The 23,540-nt window shown below is 38.7% G+C and overlaps 2 protein-coding genes across 2 annotated transcripts; both read right to left on the minus strand.

Annotated features, from left to right (window-relative positions):
* Positions 1-16,219: 16,219 nt before the first annotated feature.
* On the minus strand, positions 16,220-17,645 carry LOC117570273 (angiopoietin-related protein 7-like). The gene is made up of 3 exons (XM_034251789.2): positions 17,546-17,645; positions 16,531-17,486; positions 16,220-16,435 (listed from the first exon to the last, which is right to left on the minus strand). Exons 1-3 carry the CDS (start codon positions 17,624-17,626, stop codon positions 16,315-16,317), a joined length of 1,158 nt encoding a protein of 385 aa, XP_034107680.1. The 5' UTR covers positions 17,627-17,645; the 3' UTR covers positions 16,220-16,314.
* Positions 17,646-19,018: 1,373 nt separating this feature from the next.
* LOC117570272 (CCAAT/enhancer-binding protein) lies at positions 19,019-22,375 on the minus strand. The gene has a single exon (XM_034251788.2). It carries the CDS (start codon positions 21,618-21,620, stop codon positions 20,256-20,258), a length of 1,365 nt encoding a protein of 454 aa, XP_034107679.1. The 5' UTR covers positions 21,621-22,375; the 3' UTR covers positions 19,019-20,255.
* Positions 22,376-23,540: the final 1,165 nt, after the last annotated feature.

Below are 23,540 nucleotides of genomic sequence, written 5' to 3' on the forward strand. Positions count from 1 at the left end.
CACCCGAAACAAATGATTTTTGACAGCTTTTCACACGCAGAAAAATGGCATTTACATTGACAACAAAATAAAACCACATAAAGGAAAGAGCGCAAAAAAAAGAAACAGAGAAAAAAAAACGTAGTTGAGATTGAAAATTAAAAGTAAGAAAAAAAAGTAACAGCAAGGGGCATTGTTGACTTTTCAGCTGAGCTTTTGTTAGTAACTAACTCTTTCTTGTCGGCCAAAAGCGCGCGCACAAAACTCGAATTTGGGTCAAACAGTATTCAAATACAGTCAGTCAGGGGGGGGATAGTGAATGAATGAACAGAGTGAGAGTGAGACGGCAAAAGCAAAAGTCGTCGTCGTCGAAGAAGAAGACTTGGACTCGTTGGCTGGCTGGCTGACTAGCTGACCAAGCTCACTCAAAGCAGCCAAATAGCCAACCAGTTGTCCATTCGAGCATTTAGCGCTCTGCTGCTGCTGCTGCTGTTGTTGCTGTTGTTGTTGTTGTTGGTGTCCCGCTTTAAAAATGCATAAAACGCGCACGCGGGCTCCTAAGTCGGTCGCTCCAGCCCCGCTGACCATTTGGCTAGCTGGCTGGCTGACTGGCACGTAAGAGCACTGATGATATAACCAGGCCCAGGCCCAGGCCAAGCGCTAAACAAAACAAAACTTAGCTACTAGCAAATATGTGTGTCGCTGCAAGGGGGGGAAAGAGGTGAGAAGAGGAGGAGAGGGGGGGGCAGATCGGGCGCATACCGTGGGCCGATGGACTGCTGACTGACTGACTGACTTAGTGACTTGGTGGCAGCCCAACTTGGCTTAGCTTGACTTCGACTTCGACTGCGACTGCGACTGCGACTGCGACTCAGCTTCGACTTCGGCATCGGCTTCAGCTTGGTTCGACTTGGTTTGTCTTTACTTAGCTTTGGCCTGGCTTGGCTTGGCTTGGCTTGACTTGGAGTATCTTCGCTGGCTTTCGTAATAGCGCATTATTTTTATTTTTTGCAGCGCTTCGTTGATTTTAACAGCTTGATGGCTAGTCCAGCGCTATATTGGCTTAAAGCTGCTTCTCTGGCAGCAGTTCTGCCCACACACACAACACACACAACACACACAGCACACACAACACCCAGCACACCACAACACAAACACTCACAACAGTTTAATCACAGTTTGTAAATCTCTTCAACGCGCTTTCTTGTTTTGGGTGTGGTCTCTTCTGGCATAGCGATTCCTGAACCGGTTGTCCCGCCTTGCCCCCTGTGCCCCATGCCTCGTACCACATTCAACTACTTCACTTGCAATTGAAGAGCCTTTTGTTTCCCTTGCTGCCAATTCGTAATTGCCTGATCACGTTTCAGTGCCTGCGGCTCGCTTTATTCATTGCAGTTATCACGGCATCTGCTCAATAGGAATTTACAGAGCAGCTCCAATTATTGACACATTTTTGTTTAGCTTCAATAGCAGCTGTTTATGAGCATCTTAAATGCAATTGAATCCTATTAATTGTACACAAATGGTTGATATTACATTTGTAATGTAATCGATGAAGCTTCTTTAATAGATGCTTATCAGAAAGCCACATAATGAAAATCCATAATTGAAGGAACTCATCTTTTTTATTGAAAATTTCCATCTTAGAATCAAAATATAATATATATTTACATATATATAATCTATAATATATATTTAGACAATTTTAAATCAATCTTTTGTGGTTTTATGAATATTAGTTGAATAATTCAATAATTACAATAGAAATATATACGTATGTATATGTATATGTCAGAATCACGAAAATGTATTAATAGATAATGTAAGGGCGCTGTGCCTATTCCATATTGATATGGGAGATTCCTTATAAAAAGAAAATAAAATATTGTGACGGGCGGTGGCGTTAAAATATTTTTGAATATTTATTTAGTTATCAGATTTAATAGTTCGTGGTTAGCAATGATAGCAAGATTATTCAGAAAACTATATAAGATTCGATTCTATGCTTTTCTATTGCAGAACAAGTATACTTATTAATTTTAGGGAACATAATTTCACAGAAATAATTTTATAAAGCATGATATTTATTATTATAGCACTTAATAAAATGTATGATGCACATAGTGTAAATAGTTATTGAATCAGATATTTTAATTTAATTTAATATTTATACTATATGCAGCATAGATTTTATTTAAGTTTATAATCTTAATCTTTTGAATGAATCAATGAATAATAATAATAAATAAACAAATACTCTTATAGCTAACGCTACACTTATAAATAATTTTGTAATTAAACTATTCAGTTAGGAGCCTAGATATCATTCAGTAATGATTCTCTAATGATTGTAAATTAAAAGCTTGTATTACATCTTCTTGAGTCTTCAGGAAATTCGACTTTAATATTGTTTAAAATTATTATTTAAAGTTTGCAGTATTGAGCATTCCTAATATGATATTACTGGCTAGTGAATCGAGAAAAAAAACTTTAAGCGATGGAATTTTTAGAAACTTGATGTTGACCAAAATAAAAAAAAGGCGGCGTATGTTTAAATTGTGCCTCGATTTTTTATTATCATTTATTTATTTATATTTACAGTGCTGCGTGCATAATTTTCCCTAAATTATAATTCACTTATGTGCGTTGTTGTAGTTGTTGTTGCTCTCTGCTTGCCTGCTACTATCACTAGCATTGTTGGCGTCAACTGCGACGCCAACAGCGACGTCGACTGCGACAGCGATTATGTGATTTTTCATGCCGTACATTCGTCATAGTCTCATAGCCATTTTGTTGTCGTAGTCGCTGCTGCTGCCGTCTCTGCAGTTGCTGCTGTTGTTGTTGTTGTTGTTGTTGCTTTTGCTGTTGCTTCGTTTTCACTTTCTATCGTGCGCCGACAGCAACAGCAACAGCAACTTACATGTAAGTATATGTATGTGTGAAGTATGTGCGAGTGTGTGTAAGCTCAAACGACACGCTGACCCAGTTTCTCATACAAATACAAACGAACGTGGAAGCAAGCACACACTGGAATTAATATTATTATGGTTTTGGGTGATGTTGTTGTTGTTGCTGCTGCTGCTGCTGCTGCTGTTGTTGTTGTTGTTTTGGTTTGCTTGAGTTTCTTGCCTTGTCTTCGTGCCTCGTCGGCCTCTGCCTGATTCGGTTTCTTATGCAGTTATGCACACTCGCAAACATACCCATATAATCGAACGAGTACCATACCCATACTCACACTCACACACTCACACTCCTACTCATTCTCCATTATCAATTATCATTCGACGATCATTCGATATTATGCAGGCACAGCATGTGGGCCTTATTCAGCCTGATTTTGCCTGACAAATAATTGAAATTGAAGTTCCGATGGCATTTGGGCCCTCGATTGACCCGCAAGCTAAAGAAAAAAGAAAGATAGATAGAGAGTGAGAGAGAGAAAGAGAGAGAAGCAGGCAACTGTGGGCAGTCAGGCTAGAGGAGCATTTCTGTTTCTGTGTTTCTGTGTTTCTGCTTCGTTGAATGTGTCTGCAACAAAAGCTCTATTAACTATAGAGACGCTCGCTGCCGCTGGCTGGCGATATTGATCAGAATCACGAAAATGTAATGCACATTAACTAAGCACTTTGATGCGCTAACAAAAGAGCATCTACGAATTGCCTAAAAGCTTGCAGTCTCCCCACTGAAACTATACTTTAGGGATGTAAGTGAATAAGGTTAACACAAAATAGCGGTATAAATACGCCGAAGTAAAACCAAAGTGGTGTCAATATCTACATAATTGGGGTTTTTTTAACCCACGGACGAAAATACTTGATAAAATCCCGAAATTTTTAAAATTTGCTATCATATAAACTACGGTATTTGACATTAACATTTAATTTAACTCAAAATGAGAATTATAACATTTACTATTGCTATTTAACTACCATTTACTATAATACTTACCTACTTCTACTTATTTCTTAAATATTTTCACTTATTTTTTTACTGACCTCAGATCACACCACATTAAGAATGATTAACGACGGCTGCATTAAAAATGTTTACTAAAGTGGACCAAATTTATAGTTAGCTTATAATTTTAAAAGAAGATTCGATGTATACGAGAATGTTGTAGCATAAATCTAGTATTTACGGTTAATATTATCAATTTAATCCTCAACTAGTATTAATATAATATAATTATTTTATTTGTAGTATAAAATTGTTAAAGAAGATTGTATAGATTCCAGAATGTAGTAGCCCAAAACTAGTATTTACCGTTCATTTTTATCAATTTAATCGTCAATCAATCTTAATTTAATATAATTATTTTGTTTTTAGTATAAAATTGATTCGAGAATGTTGTAGCTCAAATCTAGTAATTACCGTTTCAATTTAATCCCCAACCACTATCAATTCAATATAAATATTTTATTTCAGTATTTCTTCGTTATATTATAATTTAAATGCACATTTAAATTGCAGGCCGTAAATGAAGCCGAAAATAATAATAATTGAATAAAATTGAATAACGAAATGCTTCTTCCCTCAGGTGAGGGTATTTGAAAGTCTTTGCTTGCTTTGAGCCCGTGTTCCTGCCCTATGCTAAAGCCACTTCACGCGTCAATGAAAGCGAAAGGAAAACTGCTGCTGCTGATGTTGTTGTTGTTGTTTTTGATGTTGTTGCTGGAGTTGGAGTTGGAGTTGTTGTTGTTGTTGTTGCTGGGGGCTGCTTTGAAAAGCTGTGAGGAAATGGAAAATATTGAGCAAATAGTCAGTAAAGATTTTGCAAGCCACAAGAACCACAGCAGCGTGACTAGACAAACTATGAATGCAGATGATCAGGACAGGAGAGCGGTAAGAGGGGAGAGGTGAAGTAAGATGGGCATCTAAAAGAGACGAAGAGCTACCTGAGCACAAACAACACAACAAAGCAAACGAGTATAATAATAAATTCGAATATGAAATTAATTTGTGGCTGACTTTGCATGCAAATTAATGTCATACGCATAACGGTTAAAGTGATGTAACTGCCTGTCAACTAAAACTATAAATATATTATGCCCCCCTCTCTCTCTCTCTCTTTCTCTTTCCTTCGCACTTTGCACACTTTGAATTTAGGTAGATTCGTAATACTCATGCATATGTATGCATATATGGGATACACACACACACACACATTTATACTAATAAGTATAAACTCGTATAGTGATAGTTATGCCTGTTTCTTTTTGACGGTGTTTGTGCTCATGTCTTTGGGCCTAAGTGTGTGTATTAAATATGCAAACAGCAAAAATACCAACAACAACAAGCAAACTCGTTTGTTTTGTTGCTGTTTTTGCTGTCGGTTTCTTTAATAAATAAATAAATAAAAAATTGTTGAAAACATGTTAGCATGCACTTACAAGTGTGCTGCTCCCCCCTCCCTCTCCCGTTTTGGTCAGCCAGTCTCCCAGAGTCCCAGTTTCCCGTCGACACCAATCCCCAATCTCCAGTCCCAATGGCCCCGATCTTTCCCTTGTCGCTCCTCGTTTTCTCCAGTTTGTTTGACGGCTCTGCATCGACATCGGCGTCGTTGTCGTCTGCTTGTTTTGTTTGCCTGCTTGTTTGTTTGTTTGTTCAAGATACTTCAACACTTGAGTTCAGGTTTTTTTCTCCGTCTGTGTTTCAATTTCCTTTCCATAGTTTTCCTTTTCATATTGGCCACTTGGCGGTCCACTTGGCGCCCCGGCAACAACTTTTTTGGCGCCTCCGGTTCAGGGTGATTAATAATTTATACTTCCAGTTCATTTGAATAACTAAAAATCGTTTCATAAAAATGCGTATGCTTAATGGAACAAATTTAACTGCTGATGTAATGCAACACATCGTATACTTGATACGCAAAAAATAATTCAAAATACAGAATTTTGTTAGACTTTTGTTATAGAATAATAACTCTGTTAGTTGGTGAATGGATTATAATTGATATGGACCAAATATGTATGCTTAATGTTAAAAATGTTTAACAATCAATCTTATCTATCCAAATCACTAAGGTAACAGATCGTATACTTGATACTAGTATTTATAGAAAATGCATATCAAAGAAATTACAGAGAAATTAAGCAATAACTCTTTTGTATTCTGGATATAATTCTTAAAAATCTGTGATTATTATTGATCAGTCATGCAAGCTACAGATTCTCAATGTAAAAGTGGGATTCGTACAAAATATGCATGTAAGCATAACTGGGAGTATTTAATCTAACTTATAATATGTTAATAATTAAGAATACAGAAATTCATATCAGAGACAAAACTTGGATTATTATAGAGCAGATAGCTCTTCTATCTGCAGGTTTGGTCAATCAAATAGATTGACGGCAACAGGTCGCATACTTGATACACAATTAATAAACCAATTGTTTGCAATATATAATTATTAAGATTCTGGTTTTATGTTTAGTTAATTCTGTAGTCTTCACCTTCAATTTATCCCAAAGTATAAAATATATTCTTAATTTGTAGCAAATGCGTATTATTAATAGGAAATATTTCATTGTACTTCCGAGCTCACTTTCGGTTGCATGATTTTTATAGTTTCCTATATTTCTCTCTCTACTTAATAGTAAGTTTATAGATTTTGTTGTTCCTTGGTTCCATTTATGTTATCTCTATATTATTCCTATTTTATTGCTATGTTGTACCTAAGCTAAATGAGGCCACAGAGCGTATACTTAATACAGATTACTTATACCAAATTCTTAACTAGAAAAATTTCTTGCTTATTAAACAATAACTCTATCACCTGCAGGATATAATTATTGAGAATCTTAAACTTTTATTCAATGATGAAGCCTATAGAAATAATCTATGAAAAGGCTGTTCCAAACTAATCAATCTAACTAATTACACGGTTCCCAATACATATTCCTATTAGAGAAAATAGTTGCCATGAAGCATGGAGAAATAATGCTATGGTCTGCAGTCTATTATTATTAATAATCGTGGATTATTATTTAATACTGCAACCCATTATACAGACTCAATCACTGCATCTCAATGAAAGAGTGTCACCACATTTTGGCGCCAAAAGCAGCAGCAGCAGCAACTGTAATCAGCGGGGAAAGAGCAACGGAGTCGCGTAGCCAGTTGGCCAGGCCGACATTGCCTCATTTCGCCGGTTGAGCTTGAAAGTAAAAGTGGTTTGGCTTTCTTTTGTGGCACACGCTTTTGGCGCTGCTTTCGAAGACGGCGACAAGTTGCCGTTGGTGTTTCAGTTTCTGTTATTGTTGCTGCTGCTGTTGTTGCTGTTGAGTCCAAGGTCAAGAGGAAGACTTTGAAAATGCCTCGAATGCGGATGAATAATGCAAAAGCAAAGCAAAAGCCAAAAGCAAGAGGCAAAAGCCAGGCCAAGACAATCAAAGCCAACTGTGTGAGTGAGAGTGAGAGTTTGGATGGGCTTGGAGAGACAATTCGATCTCTGCTTCGCTGCTCCGCTTCGTCTTTCGGCTCACGCTGAGAGCTAGTAAGTACCGTTATGCGCGCCAGTTCCGGTTTATAACTGGTTGGAGCATCTCAAGAAATGTAGTTCATGTAACTGGCACAGTCGCATCAGCGAGCTTAAAGTTACGTTTATATCTGCTTCTCTCTATCTCTTTCTCTTTCGTCATCAACTTCTCTTTCTGATATTTATGATTACGCGAAAAATGATTTGGCGTAGGGTTTAGTTTCCAGTATTTTTGTACCCGTTAGCCTAAGGGTAGAAGGGTATTATAAGGAGGAGGAGAAGGAGGCATATCCGACCGAATAAAGTATATATATTCTATATTATCGACAACAGCAGATATACCAGTGTTCGTCTGTCCGTCCGTTAGTATAAACACCTACATCTCAGAGACTGCAAGAGATAGACATATAATTTAAAACATCTACTGCCATCGGGTCTTACTTGCTTTGCCCGAGAATCTGGTATATTTTCTACTGTATGGTATATTTTATACTGTATGGTATATTTTGCACTCTATGTTATATTTTACGGACTATGGTATATTTTGTACTTTGTAGCATATTTAGAAATTAATAAAATATTTTTAGTGTTTTCAGTATTTTCTGGTATTTTAATTTGGTATAATTCGAAAGTGGTAAACATATTTTTACTACTTTCGAATTATACCAAATTAAATCACCAAAGTGTTTTAGTATTTTTTTGGTATTTTAATTCGGTATATTTTTGGAAGTTGGTTTAATTGAATATCAGATGCGGGTATTTCACAGTCGACACCTATGGACTACAGCTTTCTTACTTGTCGTATCTTTATCTAACTCTTAATTTAAATCTGTATCTGCATCTGCATCTCTTCTCTCCTAGTTTGGCTCTGTTTATGGCATTTTGGTTTTTGGATTTGGATTTGTGACTTGTGCCTAGATACGACAGACGCATAACACATTTTTCACTCAACTCTTTTGCGTATGCATAATTAAGCACCGTTAACGGAACTGCGTTTTATTTATTCATCTTTTTTTCGTTTTTGTTTGTTTGTTTGTGCAGGAAAATGGGCTTAATGAAACGACTTAGTTTATGTTTTTGGATACTCGTATTTTGTAATACGTACAACACTGCAAACAAAAACAAAAACTTAAACTTAAACTAAAAAGAAAAATATGTAATACTTTGCTAGGTAGTTAAAACAATTAAATGTGTGTGCTTACGTGCCTCCTTATATAATGGGCCGCCCAGTTATTTAATTGCCACAAAATGTTTTTAACTGCAACTGCTTATGAAATGAGGTTGCCCGTTGCCCGTTGCCCGTTGCCAGTTTCCAGTTGCCAGTTTGTGTTTTTAGACAATTAATTTACAGCTTTGACTAAACAGATCTTATGGAAATTTTGCCAGCAGTCAACGAGACAATTGGACAGCCAGCAAAGCAGCAAAGATCTACGACTCCATCAGCTTGTGGGCGTTTGTTCCAAGTGGGCGAAGCCTGACTCTAAAAGGTGCCAGAATTTGCAATTCATGTCGACTTCGAATGTTTCTTAAAACCACACACATACATACACTCTCATACACACACACACACTGGCACGTATTACAAATGTCTGAAAAGCGAAAGTTCCGCGCTCGACACCTTTTCACTTTCAAGGCCGCGTAATCGATACACAGTTGTCACTGCATGGCCCAAACAAACGCAGACACACACACTTACTAACACACATAGACAGACACACAAATCCGAAACTAACACACCCAATCAAATCAAAATGCGGACTACACAAAACTCACACATGTGACCTGAAAATGCGGAAGACGAACTAGAAGAATCACAACGGAAGGCAAGTTGAAGTCTCAATACCCTACACAAGCTAATGAATAGTTAAATAAAATTCAACTGACCTAGCTTTGCTATCTTCTAGATATTATATATTTAATTATTTATTAAGTATAATGCAAAAGCTCTTCAACAACATAAGGATAGAAAATGAAAAATAAACGAAATGTCAATTTAAAGTATGGGGATTTCATATAGCATTACGACAGTTTTATTGGCATCTAATTGTATTTCTATATAACATACAATATTAAGAATTTTATTTTTTTGTTCTCCCATCTTTCTTGTAACATCTAACTTTCGATTTAGCATTTAAATATCTACTTATTATTTTAAAATTTTGTATTTCCTATAGTATAAGTTTCTAATCACTGTAAAATCTAGGAAACTTCAATATTTTATTCATAATTAATAAGTATAAATATTTTAGAATTACGTTTACTTATTCAGCAAGTTTTCATTCTCGCCTAATTGAACAACAAATTTTAAATTTTATTCATCAGCTTCTACAACTGTATCCAACTTCTGATGAAGTTGAAACAGCCGCGCGTAGGGCGCACGTCGTGTAAAAGTGAAACACATAAAAATGGAAACACAAAAATTCGGTGGTTTGTGATTATGTATTCGATCGATGTGTGGGCATCGATGGAGTTGAAGAGGGACGCAGCGTAGCTGATTGATAATGCGCTGGCTACTGGGCTCGTATTAGAATCATGAATGGGCTAGGATCCGAGGTGGAGATCCGCCTCGATCGTTGTGTGTGTGTATGTGGTTGTGTTGCACAACACATGTTTAACTGGCTGCCAACTTGGCGAGATGGCTTAGGTCAGTTACGTAAAAGTTGTTAGGCGTTGCTCATACGACTGGTTTGACATCCTCATACCTATTAGCACTTCGCAGCACAGTTCCCTAAAACAGGCAAAAGACTTAATTATGATAAATTCATAATAATATGATTATTAAACAAGTAAGAAAGCTACAGTCAAAAGGACTCAACTGTGAGTTACCCGTTATCCATTTTGAATAAAAGCAAAACAGTGCGATATTATACTGAAAATATACCGCCACATACTCCCAAATACCGTCAAATATTCAAAATTTAACATAGAGTACAAAATATACCAGATTGTCAGCCATAGCTACTAAGCCTTGTAGGATGTATTTACCAATACAGTTATATATAATAACTACAGTTTTTATCTGATCGCTACCAAATTTTCAGGAATCATAAAAGCTATAGTTATTAATATATGTACTAGTTTCAAAATGATGCTTGTTATTTGATTTATTTATTTTATTTATTTTTTTTGATAGTGCGCGTGGCAAAAATTTGAAACAAACTTGATCTTTTACGCTGTCGAAAATGAAATATCTATCTATTTATTATAATCTCTGAGAACTATGTATTCATACTATATCGTCATGGCTGTTGACGCTGATCAATAATATATATACTTTATTGGGTCGGCGGCTTGTATAAAATGATAAAGAAATTCCTTTTAAGTATTAATTGTTATTACTATAAATCTGACTGCTTTCGTTGCACTTGTTTTTTAATTACTTTCCAAGTTGAAAGTGAGCATAATTTAGAAATCTGAAGTACAATGAAATGTATATTAGAATATAGATGATCTTAAGATTAAATAAAATCTCTAATGAAAAGAAACTGCAGTTTAGCAAAGGTCAACTTCAAAATTGATCAAAATTTAAATATGCATATTCAAATATGAAAGCAATTGAAAATTTAGAGCATACTTCTCTATACATACATACATATATCGTTAGTTTTTAGGTCGATCGCAATCAGCTGCTTTAATGCGATCATGAAAATGTTTGATTGCTGCACTGACCACACAAATTGCTATTGTTGACCTACTTAAGAGCCAGTGTCTGTTCTTTGGCCCTTTGAAGAGTTGTTCTTGGCGAGAGAAATGCCTCAAGGCAGACAAGATCAGACTGCGATCGTAGCATAAACGCAGCCACCCAGACGCAGTCTGCATTTCAATTCAATATCCATTCGCAAGCTCATTCCCATTCCCATTCCAATTCCCATCCCATTCCCGTTCCCATTCCCTATGCCAATATCAATTCCAATTCCAATCCCATTTTCGTTCGCTTGATGCACATGCTCTGTTAGTTCTCAACCATTGGCACCCTAAAAACAACAAAATATTTCGATTTGATTGTTAGGTCTGTTCTTTTCTATGCTGCGCTATTCTGTTTTTTTTTTTGTTTTTCTTCATCTATGCGTCTTTTTTACAGCTGCTGACCTACATTTGCCTCAAAGTCAAGCGAACTATACGATATTATGCTAGTTCTGGTTCTCCCTCTGTTCTTGTTCTTGTTGTTGTTGTTGTTTCATTTCTTCTTTCAGTGCGCCCAAATTGAAAGTGAATTCTGCTGTTTGGCTGCAGCAACACAACTTATTTCCCCTCCCTTGGGCGATCACTTGCCCCCGCGTCCCGGGCAAACAACTCAACAATGCCGCAAAGCAAACAGAAATTAACAACAATTTCAATTTCTTATTATTCTCGTTGTTCTTCTCGTTGTTGTTGTTGTTTTATTCTTTAAGGGAGCTTTTCTTTATGGCTAGGGCATATTTAGGATTGTTTGTTTGTTCCCTATGCGTGTATTTGTGCGCTGTAAAAAATATGTGTTGTTTTGTGTTTTTTTTTTCGGTTCCACAAAATTGGGTCAATTTGTTGTTGTTTGTGCGTTTGCCTGCTTGCAACAAGTGTCTGGTGTCTTGGTCCCCCCTCCGCACTTTGCCCCCCTCCCTTTGCACACTTCCCACTCGCGCCCTGCGCCCAGCGTTCATCTCTTTCCGACGCCCTACGATAACTTAACTACTCCATGCCTCTCTCGCTCTCGCTCTCCCTTTCTTTTTTTGTTTGTCCCATCCGTCAGTCGTCTCCCTCTGCGCTGGCAGATTGATAAAGCAGCGACTGCAACTGCGACTGCGACGCCAACGCCAACGCGCAGCTGAAAAATGAAAATAGCAGCGACGCGCGCGACTTTTGTGAGTTTTTTTTTCGGTTTTCGTGCGCTTTTTTCAAGAAGTTTTGGAAAAGGGCGCGCTGTAAATTTTGCCGCACCAACACAGACGCAAACATAAACAAACACACACACACATACACAGATATGTTTTGTTGATTAGCAGCACACACACATACACTTACATTCGATGTGTGTTGGCGTTGAGATTATTTTCTAACATATATATATTTTTTTATTGTATTTCCTTCAGTTGTGTTGTTGCTCTGTAAGAAAAGTAGGCCAATAGGTCTTTGGGTGAGTGCTTTAGATTTAGTTTAGTTTTTCATTTCGTATATTTCTTGCCCCAGCCCCATACTCTGTCCATGCCCTTGCCTCAAGCAAAGAATTTCGCCTATGCAGTGCAGCTTGACACACTCTTGATAAATATAAAGTATATTTTGACTGCGATAAGAACTGTCAATTAATGTTAATTATAGGAATTGATCACTTATTATAAGTCTCAGCAAACGTGATAATTTAACAACCAAAGTAAACTGTTAACAAGTAAGAAAGTGTGCAGTACTGAAAAATATTCGCTATCCATTCTCATTAAAGGCAAAACATTGCAGTATTATAATTTAAATATGCTAAGAAATACAGAAAAATACCGAAAAGTATATTTGGTATATAAAAGTAATATGTACAGTCAAAAATATTACAGCTCTAACTCTTAGTCTCTAAAATTTAGGCGTTCAGACCGACATGACTGTATCGTACCGGCTGATCAAGAATATATATAGCATCTGCTTGTTATATACATCCAATTCCTGTTGTTATAAAGTTACTTTCTTCCCTTCCACTGTTTGGGTAGCGGGATTAAAGCTTGTGATTCTATAAGTGATTCTCTATCGACTTTTTGATCAGTTTCCTATATCATTTACTTTAAATAAAAAAGAGATAAAGAGTATCAACAGCTTCAGTTTGGCATCTTCAGTTTCTCATATATTCTATTTGGAGAACTGTTTAGTTCTCATGATTTTTGCACCTCAGCCTCGGTCTAGTCCCAGATCATAAATTGGTATAGATTGTTTTGTATTTATTGTTTAGCTACCTCTGGCCCTTTCAATAGAAACTAAAGAAATAGTTGTTTTCATTTAGCATACTCTATGTAAATTTATAGCTTTTTAATTGTGCTGCTGTGTGCTTTGTTATTATTGCAGCAACTACTCGCTGATTCAAATATCTTTTGTTATTGTTATTAACTTTTGCGCCGCCTGAATGAGCCGGAGAGCCGAAGCTTATAAATTCAATCCAGGGGATTGCATTTAATGCCCCAATTGCGTAACATGGTGCAAGGGGAGGAAGGTGGGAATGTGGGCAGATGGAGAAGGGGGGCTGCCAATATATAGACGGGGGAGTTTGGAATGGATATCTGTATTTTTGCGTTGTCGCTTGATTTATAACGGTGGAAAATCGTTTAAACAACAAACATCAAAACGCATAACAAATTTTGTAGGCCACGTTAATAAGCGCAACATAACGAACATAATATCTTAACTTGGTCATCAGCCGCACAACAAAAGAAAAGGCATCTTTTACAGCAACAATAACAGCAACAATCGCAGAAACAAGAGAAACAACAACAGCAACAACAGCAACAGCGAGCTGATTACATAAGAGACCCACACTCAGATGCACACTCTGAGACGCAGCTAGCAGCCGAAAAGAAAATAGTCAAAGCATTGTTCGGGAAAAAAGAGGTGAACAGAGCAACGCCGTTAACGTCTCCATACCCTGTAGTCATCAAAAGCGCGCATGGGGTATGCCGACTTGATAAACAGTTAAGTTGAGCTGCTGCTTAATTTTGATAATTATGTTGGCAAAAGTCAGATAAAATAACTAATACCAAACTTTGTATTGTATTAATAATATTTAATAAAACCTAATTACTTTTATGATGTACAAGATAACTTAACATGAACTGTAAGCTTACTGCAGTATAAAATAAACTGTTCCCATATACAGAAGTATGTTAAGCAAAGCAGGAAAATAAGCAAGGAGAGGATAAGTTTACATAAACTCAGCGAAATATAACGTACACTGTCAACCTGCTGTTATATAACATATAAAAGAGAGAATATGTTTACATAAGCTCAATATAACATAACATGAACTGTAAGGCTACTGTAAATTAACATGCACTGTTCTCGCCGTTAAGCGAATAAGAAAAATAACCAAAAAGAGAATAAAAGTTAAATTATAGAAATACAATCTTCAATTTGGGCAACTACAGCAATAAGCTGAATGTATTTATGCATTATTTTATATTTTAAAAATAGTTCTTTTTTATTCAAATTCATCCATCTCAATCCTAGGTTTACTTATGTCCAACAACAAGACAACAGCTTTTGCTCGCAGTTAAAGAGTATCTTGCAGTCAAGTATGCTTTTTCTGAGCACTCTTACTTGCTGTTGCTGGATGCTTACTTCATTATTGTTGTCGCTGTTGCTGTGGCCGTTGCTGTGGCTGTTGCTGTTGCTGTTGCTGCTGTTGGTAGATAGCAAAAGTCAGCGGCATAGAAAGTGAAACCGCGCTTGCCGCAGCAGTTGGCCGCACGATCAACGCTGCTGCTGCTGCTGCCAAGCCACTGCCGAGTGGCGATCAAAGAGGGGAGCTGCTTAAGGGGCGACACGACGCGTCGCTTGGCTTTAAATATAAACCAAACAGCAGCAGCAGCAGCCGCTCCAGTAACAGCAACAACAACAACAGCAACAACTATTACTCAATCTGTGCTAAAAAAAAAAAAGAAAAAGAAAAAGATAGACCCCGATAGATTCATAGATGCAGAGCTGAGTATGGGTTTGGGTATTGCTATTGGAAGTGATAGTGTTAGTGTAAGTTGTAGTTGTTGTTGTAGTTGTAGCTGTGTTAGTTAGTGGCAGCTCCAAATGCAAGAAAATAAAAATGAAGTAACCCACTTTTTTACGTTTACGTTTTATTGTTGTTGCTGCCGCTGCCGATGCTTTTGCTTTTGCTTTTGCCTGCATTAAAAGAAAAGGCAACAATGATCAAAATGTGTAACAGTCAAAATCGAAATCGAAACCGAAATTGACGCTGGAAGCTGGAATCTGTAATCTCAATGATAAATAGATGCAGTGAATGTTGTGCAGCAGAGAGAAGTAAAAGATGTTCAGGAGCTTATTCCGAATTCCAATCTTTGGTTAAGGAAGGAGAACCAACTGCCAATAAAAGATGCTCAAAAGTTTGTAATGAGCTAGCATGCAGAATCCGCAATTTTGCTTCCATCGATTAATGATATATTCATGTAAATTGCTTTTATTTTGGTTGCTTATCAAGAGAAATTTCCAAAAGCTAATATGAAAAACAAATATTAGTAAATTTGATTATTTTTGATAAAAAAATCTCTTCTTTAAAGAGAGTCCACAATAAAAATCTAGAGGCAAAAGCAAACACGCATATTTCATGTCAGGCACTAATATTTCAAAGAGATCACAATTGCATTTGCAAAAGCAAAGTTTGGATGCAAGTGGAAGCGAGTACGCCATAGTCGATTAACAAAACATGCGTTCGCTAATCGTGTTTTACACACAGACGCACTTTCATGTTGTAGTGGATGTCAACCTGCATTTGCAAAACGAAAGAGCAAATCTCATTAACAATGTTTGTTTGGTGGGTTGAAACGAGTGCGCGATAGTCGATTGCCAAAGCAAACGTTGGCCGGTCGTTTCTAACACATAGACGCATTTAGAGTAGATGTCCATCTGCATTTGCAAAAGCAAAGAGCGAAACTCAAGAACAGCAAGGCTGCTGATGAGAGTAGGAATGAGAATGAGTGAGAGCTCTGTATTGTACTCACACGTATACGGGCTTGCCTATGTATTGTGTGAAAACGTTTTCATCTTGAGCTTAGATAATAAATTTATTGCTATTAAAACATTTATTAAATGCACTTGCAGATCGACCGCTTCTTACATTAATTTATTGTGAAGAAATGCACTTTCAAGATGTAATATAAAGAAATACAATTGTAATTCTTAAGGAGCTACAGCTTGGGTCTAATAAGCATGTGCACCGCCTTAAAAGGGGTGTATCTCTGCCAAGGTCTCCACCAAATGCCCCATCTACTAGCTTCATCTGTTCTCATGTAAATTCCATTGAGATTACTGTAATATAACATATAATATAATAAACATAAGTATAGACGCATTCAATATCAATTGATCGATCGAACTCTTAATGCTGTCTGTTGATCACTCACCTTTCAGTGCAATTATTGTGCCACCACCCACTTTTATACTCGCGGGCGCAGTGAACACGATCGTAGCTATCGTTGTCCCTATCCAGTGTAGAGAACTTCTGGTTGTTGTTGAAGGATAATGCATCCCCCGCATCACCAGCGCCCCCGGAATACTTGCCCAGGTCGATTAATCTGTATCCCTCAGCTTCGCTATCCACTCGGAAATTGTCGTAGTACGCCTGGGTTACAAATTCCTGAAATGTAACCATATGGATGTAGAGCTCATGGGGCTGTGATTTTGTGAGGTGATAAAGCTTCTCCAGACCAATAAAGTGGCTGCCATGAAGGTCGCCAAATCCCGATCGATAGGTTTCCCAATTGCGTTCAAAATCGACAAGGGAACCCTTCACTTGCTGCTGAATAACCATCCAGCCGGGACCTGCAATTTCATTGTTGCAACGCACACGGAAGGGTGCAATGTCCGGAACTTGAACCTTAAGGATAACAATAGGGTTCTTAGACCCTAAATAGTTGCTAGGATATTCGGGTTTTGCTTCTGCTTTACTCTCTTCAACCTTCGTCGTATTTGCATCTTTGTCCAAACACTTCTTTAGTCGATCTCTAGTTTCAGTGAGTGTTTGCTGTAATGTCCTTGAGTTTCGACAGCCGATCGTATTACTTAAGCGATCTTGACATTTTTTTAACTCAACAGAGGCATCCGAAGTATTGACGCTCCTTGAGTTCGCCATGGATTCAACTGCACTTCTTAATGAAGTAAGCTCATCAAATATTTTACAATGCGATTCCTGTGCCTCAAATGCAGACACCTTTCTTTGGAGATCCTGCAGCTTATCCTTGAGTTCAGATATCTCCTGATCCTTCCTATGACACAAGGGTGCCATCTGCAGCAAAGGTTTCGAGACCGCATAGCAATAGGAGCCACACTCCGCATCAGTTCTGCGCGCCTCTTCACAAATCTGTTATTAATTGAACGAATTGAATTATAAAATTCAGTTTCTTTTGTCGGTTCACTTACGGAAATTGATTCAGAATTGATTACACTGCAAAGTGCAGCTGCAATTAGGAAAACGAGGACCCAATTTTTCATTGCGAACATTGCTGCACCACTTGATTTGAATAACTAAATGCAACTGGCGGCTTTAAATCACAATCTCACTAAATGCTGGTGTAACACATTGCTGATAAGGGTTAGCACAAAATTTCCCAGTTCAAAAAGATTATCAAAGTGCATCGCATGAGGCTAATTCTCCTCCCTAAAGGCAGGCATAGGTATTTTGCAAATATTTTGAGTACTCTTATTAGACTTGATTCGCTTAATCTGAATCACTTGTGACGAGTGCTCGAGTAGATCGTATAATTAGCGAGCGTGAAATAAAAATAAAACCGCAAAACGAATTTATGTTATGTGTGGCTCGCTCAAATTTATCACTTGCCAGCTTGCAGCTCATAACTCATACGTCGTGTGGTCCGGTCCGACTGCGAATGTCAGTGCTTGGCGCTTAGTTGAGTAGTAATTGTGCGTCAATTTGTTGGCACAGCCAAATGAACAAATGGTAGAATGAACAGATGTGAATGCATTTACGATGCGTACTCGAATTTAGTTTGCTATTTGATTTGGCATTTGACACGGCAGCCACTTTCACCTAAGCCGCTTAGAACCCTTATCAAAGTCGAGCTTACAAAAAAAGGGAGAAGGGAGAAGGGGGCAACACCCACAACGTCAATCGCCAGTCAATTTCACTTTTTGTTGTCCGAGCAACTGCAACTGAGGCTGCAATTAGCTGTCATCAATCACAGTGCCTCAACAATGCAGCCCTTTAACCCAGACTGAACTGAATGGGAAGAGCGAACGAAGTGCGGGGATTCGAGTGCTTAGACAAATTGTACACACGCAGCTCAAATGAAAGTTTTATATACTTGTATATATATATATCTTTTTGTTTTTTTCATTATAATTTTTTGGTCTGAGGGCCGCCTCAGGTCTCCAAAAAGGGCTAAGCCCAAAACTTTTTAAGTGATTATCTGCCCGGGGCCGTAATGCATTTCATATTGTTGTTGTTGTTGTTGTCGCTGGCTGTTGTAGCTGCTGTTTGGCTTTCTCTGCGCGTTAATTTTGTCTTTTTAGTTGCATTCATTTTGTGCTGTTGTCGTTTATAAATTTGCTTTTCGTTTTGGGTTTGTCTTACTGTCAAATTGTGTCGTCGCCGTTGTCGAGGCAATTGTGTCTGGGCTTTTGGCTTTTGGCTCTGAGCTCTGTGGTCTGTGGTCTGCGATCTGTCTCCCAGAAAGCTTATCGCCTGCCTGCCTGCCTGGCTGTCTGACTGCCAAAGCAGCCACAGATCAGATCAGAGCAGACACTTGCATCTCTAAATATGGCAGACATTTAATTCAACATTTTTTTGGCAACACTTTTGATTTTCATCTGACCAATCGAACGGACTTATTACACTTATTAGCTCATTATTCAATAAAAACACGATTCTCGATATTAATGTAAAAGCTTTTCATGTGTTTTTTATTTATTAAAATTTATATTTGATGTACATTGTGTGTTGTTGTTGTTGTTGTCGTTTCGATTATAAATTAAAATGAGAACATTGCGTTGGCCTTACAAATTAATAGCATTTTTTCATCTACTTCCCTTTCAAGCATTATAATATTTCTGTTCTTGTATTGTATTGTGTTGTGTTGTGTGGATATTGCTTACATTCTCATTAAATTTGCTAGATAAGAATTAGATTAATATACAATATTATTCATTTTTGTAAATGAGGGGGGAGGGGAAATCCTCCTTCGATTTCTGTGCAACAAAAAGCGATTGAAGTTGTGCTTAACTCTAGAGATTTGCTAATAAAAAACGTTTTGTTTTTGTTGATGATTATGATGATGATAATTGGTTGACAACTAAAGCGGGGCGTGGCAGGGGCAAACAGAAGCATAGCGCGAGCTGCACACCAGAATTGTTGTTGTTCTTGTTGTTGTTATTGTTGTTCTCATATTTATTGTATACAAGAAGTATTTAAATAGATTTACATAAATAGTTTTTGTGTTTTTGTTTTTGTTTTATTCTTTTTTTTTTGCTTTTGTTTTTGCTTTGTATTTTATGTTTTCTTTCCTGCTTGCATTATTCATTTATACACATATAGTACATAGATATATATGTATGTAGATATATATATATATTTAATTAACATTTTTATTTTTCTTTGGCTTAACTTATGCCTACTAAATTATATAATTTGTATCAAAATGTGCAAAATTAATTTACAATACACTAGAATTAAGTACAAAATAGAACAAAATATGGAAAATAGTTTAAGAAACGCCCAGCCAACAAAAAAAATGTACAAAAGAGAAGGAATGCCCGAGGCATCAAAGACGAAAGAAAAGAAAGTAGTAGAAGAAGAGGAAAGTGAAAGGAATTAGGTAAGCAAATCAAGCTTATGCTAGTCAGAAGAAAACAGAAAACAACCTGAACTGCTTCAAAATAGTTTGCAAATCACAAGGACAGGTACAGTTCAATCAGATATACTAAATATAGTATATAGTATATTTAGTGCACTCGTGTTTGCAAGCATTATTCATGCGATTCAAGCGATTCTGCTTTTTATCCTTATGCTTAGGCTACCCCTTGAATCAGTCACACACTCATACACTCACACACACTCACTCATTCACTCGCACACACACTCATTCACACTGACGTCAGTCAATCACAGCTGCTGCTACAGCGCATGCTCGTTGGTGTTCAAGAAGCTCCGACAGACGCGACTCACTTCGGGATTGGTGTGATTCATGAGCTGCATGTAGATCTGTTTGTGCAGCGACAACTCATTGGTCATCTCGCTCAGCTGCCGCAGCAGTGCATCTTTCTCCTTCAGCAGCGACTTCACCCGCTCCTCCACCTCCTTGGAGCGCACCTTTGCCTTCTCGCGACTCTTGCGGACTGCGATGTTGTTGCGCTCCCTCCGCCTGCGGTACTCCTCGGTGCCCTTGTCCACATGCTTGTTATTGTGCTTGCGATGCTGCTGCTGCTGGGCGTGCTGCTGCTGCTGTTGCTGTGACTGTTGCAGCTTGCTGTGGTGCTTCAGCAATTGCTGTGCATTCGCCGTCAGGTGCGGCAGATTGTGATGGGCCAGCACATTGGCTGTCGTCAGATTGGTGAACTGTGTCGAATTGTTATTCGAGCTGTTGTTGTTGTTGTTGCTGCTGTTGTTGCTGCTGCTATTGTTGCTGCTGGTGTTGCTGCTGTTGTTGCTCAGCGTGTTGCTCTGATACGCATTGTACAGCCCGTTGCTGTTGTTGATGAACGCCGCTGCCGCCGCCTGGCTGCTCACCGACTCCTGCAGATGCCTGCGATAGTCCGGATCGATGGGCTCCTCCTTGATGGTGCTGCTCGAGTCGCTGCCCACCGAGCTGTTCTCGTCGCTCGAGTGATTGTTGTACGTGGCATTCGAGTGCACCGCCTGTGGCATGTAGGCCAAAGCAGCTCGGCCGTAAGAGTGTTGCTGCTGCCGAGCATTGGCCAGCGTTTGTTGCTGTTGCTGCAACACCTTGGCTGCTGCACTTACCATGCCACTCGGCGGCAGTGTGGCAGAGAGTCCGCCCGGACTGGTCACCATATCACTGAATATGCCCAAGGTCTCGGTATCCCTGAACTGATCGTCGATGAGGTGCTGCAAGTCGAGGGTTATCTCCTGGGTGGTCAGCTCATCGAGGTCCGTCTGTGTGCTGTATTGCTGCAGCATTTGCTTCTGCAGCAGATTGTTGCTGTTGTTGTTGAGCTGCATTTGCTGCATGGCATGCTGCTTCACCAGCAAGGCCGCATCTTGCACTGTTGCATTGTTGTTCGCATCAGTTGTCACCTGTTGCTGCTGCTGCTGCTGTTGCTGTTGTTGCTGCTGCTGCTGTTGTTGCTGCTGCTGCTGTTGCTGTTGCTGTTGCTGCTGCTGTGCACTGGACATCGCCGTCAGCGTAATCTGGCCAATTGTGGCCTGCTGTGGCAGCGGCTGCGGTTGCTTCTTCAGGTCCAGCTGAGCTAGCGTCTGCACCGCATCCGCATACATCTGAGGCGATTCCATGTTCAGCATTTTGAGTTGGGCGAATGAGGGTAAAATTTTGATGCCTTTCTTTGCAAAGCTCCAATTGTCAATTTTGGGGGGGGTTTCGGGGATAATTCCTCTTAGCAAATATTGGTTGCTCTTCTTCTTCTTTTTCTTTTTATTTCACTATTCTCTGACTGGCACTAAAACATTTTCTAGGCCCTTCCAAGCGATTTGAGGTAAACTGTTCTTTGGAAATGTTTGCAGCGATTTACATTTTATGTCGATTTTAGGACACTTATTCACATTTATTTATATTGTATATCGATTTAATCAGAACACATTTTTTCTTAGAATTTGTTTTTAAATATTTCTTCGATATTTTTTATTTCACAACAGTTTAATGCATTATTCGCTTAAAGCCGCTTTTAATTTTTTGTCACTGCAGCTGCGCGCACTTCTTCTTTCACGTTGTTGTTGTTTACAGTTATTGTTGTTGTTGTTGTCGCGGAAAGTGTTGCCTCCACGCACGCGATTCAGCGACTGAAGTGTTTCAGCAATGATGCAACAGATTTTATATGCGAGTATTTCTTTATTTACAAGTCGTCAACGCTGACGTCGACGCTGACGTTTGCGTTTGCGTTTGCGTTTGCTTTTACGTTACGTTAGCGTCGGCGTATGCGCTTTGTGTGTTAGAAGGCAACTCCTGAAGAACCGTTATGCGCTGTGCGCCGTGCCAAGCGAGCTTTCGGTATTGCGCGTTTGCGTCCGCTTCTTACACTTGGTAAATTGTAACTGTGACAAAAAGTCTTTAGCGCAGCAACAGCAGCGCAAAGAAAATGAGACAGAGACGCAAACGCAACTGCGACGCTAACAGCGACGGCGGCCGAAAAATAATAATAACAGCAACAAGCAAGCAGCTCAAGCACATTCACACAGACACACTCACACATGCTCAAAACACAATGAGAGGCAAAGCGCCATAAAAGCCCCAAAATGACTTCGTCGTCGTCGTCGCTGTCTGCGACGTTGACTGCGCTGCGCTGCGCTGCCTTTACACCAACTACCTGTGGATGGTGGTCAGACCAAAGCGAGAGAGCGAGAGCGAAGAAATTGAGAGCGCCAAAGAGCGCAGCAACCGGGCGATCGACAGCGAGCAAAGCAAAAGCAAAAGTTTTTCCCAATCACTTTTACTCTCTACGGAACGCCAAAATCAACAGTAGCAGGCAGCAGCAACAAAAACATTGCCCAGGGCGCTGCAAGGCAGTTTACTTAACCTGCAAGTTGTTGGTGTTGTTTTTTCCATTTGCTTTGGCTTTGTGAGTTGCAAGCAAGAAATAAAGTCAAACTGCTGTGACGTAAGTTACAAATACTTACTATGCACTAATATGAGCATACAAATATTAATATTATAAATTCAATTAACTTGCAATAAAAACATTTTAGTAATCTAGTCTAAATTTGGAACTCTGAGATGCTAATGCTAATTGTATCCACATACATATAATAATAATAACTATTGTGTTTTTTTTAGTCCGCATTGCGATAACCGCTAGACTCCTTTATGTCGCTATTAATGACACAGCACTTTGACTTTGCGAAGCATGTGACGTCACTGTAGAGCCACAGAGACGCACACATACAGCACACACGCAAAAACAAACCAAAAGCTACTCGTATACGTATTCGAATATAGTGACGAACTGCTGCCGAAACGACTTTAAGTTTGTGTGCGTTCGCTTTCATTTTCGTTTGCTGCTCAGAGAGCAATTGTGGACCCAAAAGCAAAAGCAATAGCAACAACAAAAACAACTTAGTCGGTACTCCAACGCACTTCCCCCCTCTCTATCACATTTTGTATTGTGTTTGAGCTGCTTGCTGCTTAGAAGGAAATAAAGCTTTAGATGCACTGCTTGTTGTTGTTGTTGTTGGTGGAGCTGCTGCTGCTGCTGCGCATGCGTGACTGAG

Source organism: Drosophila albomicans, chromosome 3, assembly GCF_009650485.2.
Source record: "Drosophila albomicans strain 15112-1751.03 chromosome 3, ASM965048v2, whole genome shotgun sequence".
In the NCBI taxonomy this organism is placed as follows: domain Eukaryota; kingdom Metazoa; phylum Arthropoda; class Insecta; order Diptera; family Drosophilidae; genus Drosophila; species Drosophila albomicans.

What these genes read in the sequence shown, in the direction of transcription:
- LOC117570273 (XM_034251789.2), bottom strand. Translation starts at nt 17,626, where the DNA reads ATGTTCGCAATGAAAAATTGGGTCCTCGTTTTCCTAATTGCAGCTGCA. An exon ending in TCAATTCTGAATCAATTTCC is followed by an intron (nt 17,487 to 17,545) that starts GTAAGTGAACCG and finishes AATTAATAACAG; the next exon opens with ATTTGTGAAGAGGCGCGCAG. An exon ending in CACAATAATTGCACTGAAAG is followed by an intron (nt 16,436 to 16,530) that starts GTGAGTGATCAA and finishes GTTATATTACAG; the next exon opens with TAATCTCAATGGAATTTACA.
- LOC117570272 (XM_034251788.2), bottom strand. Translation starts at nt 21,620, where the DNA reads ATGCTGAACATGGAATCGCCTCAGATGTATGCGGATGCGGTGCAGACG.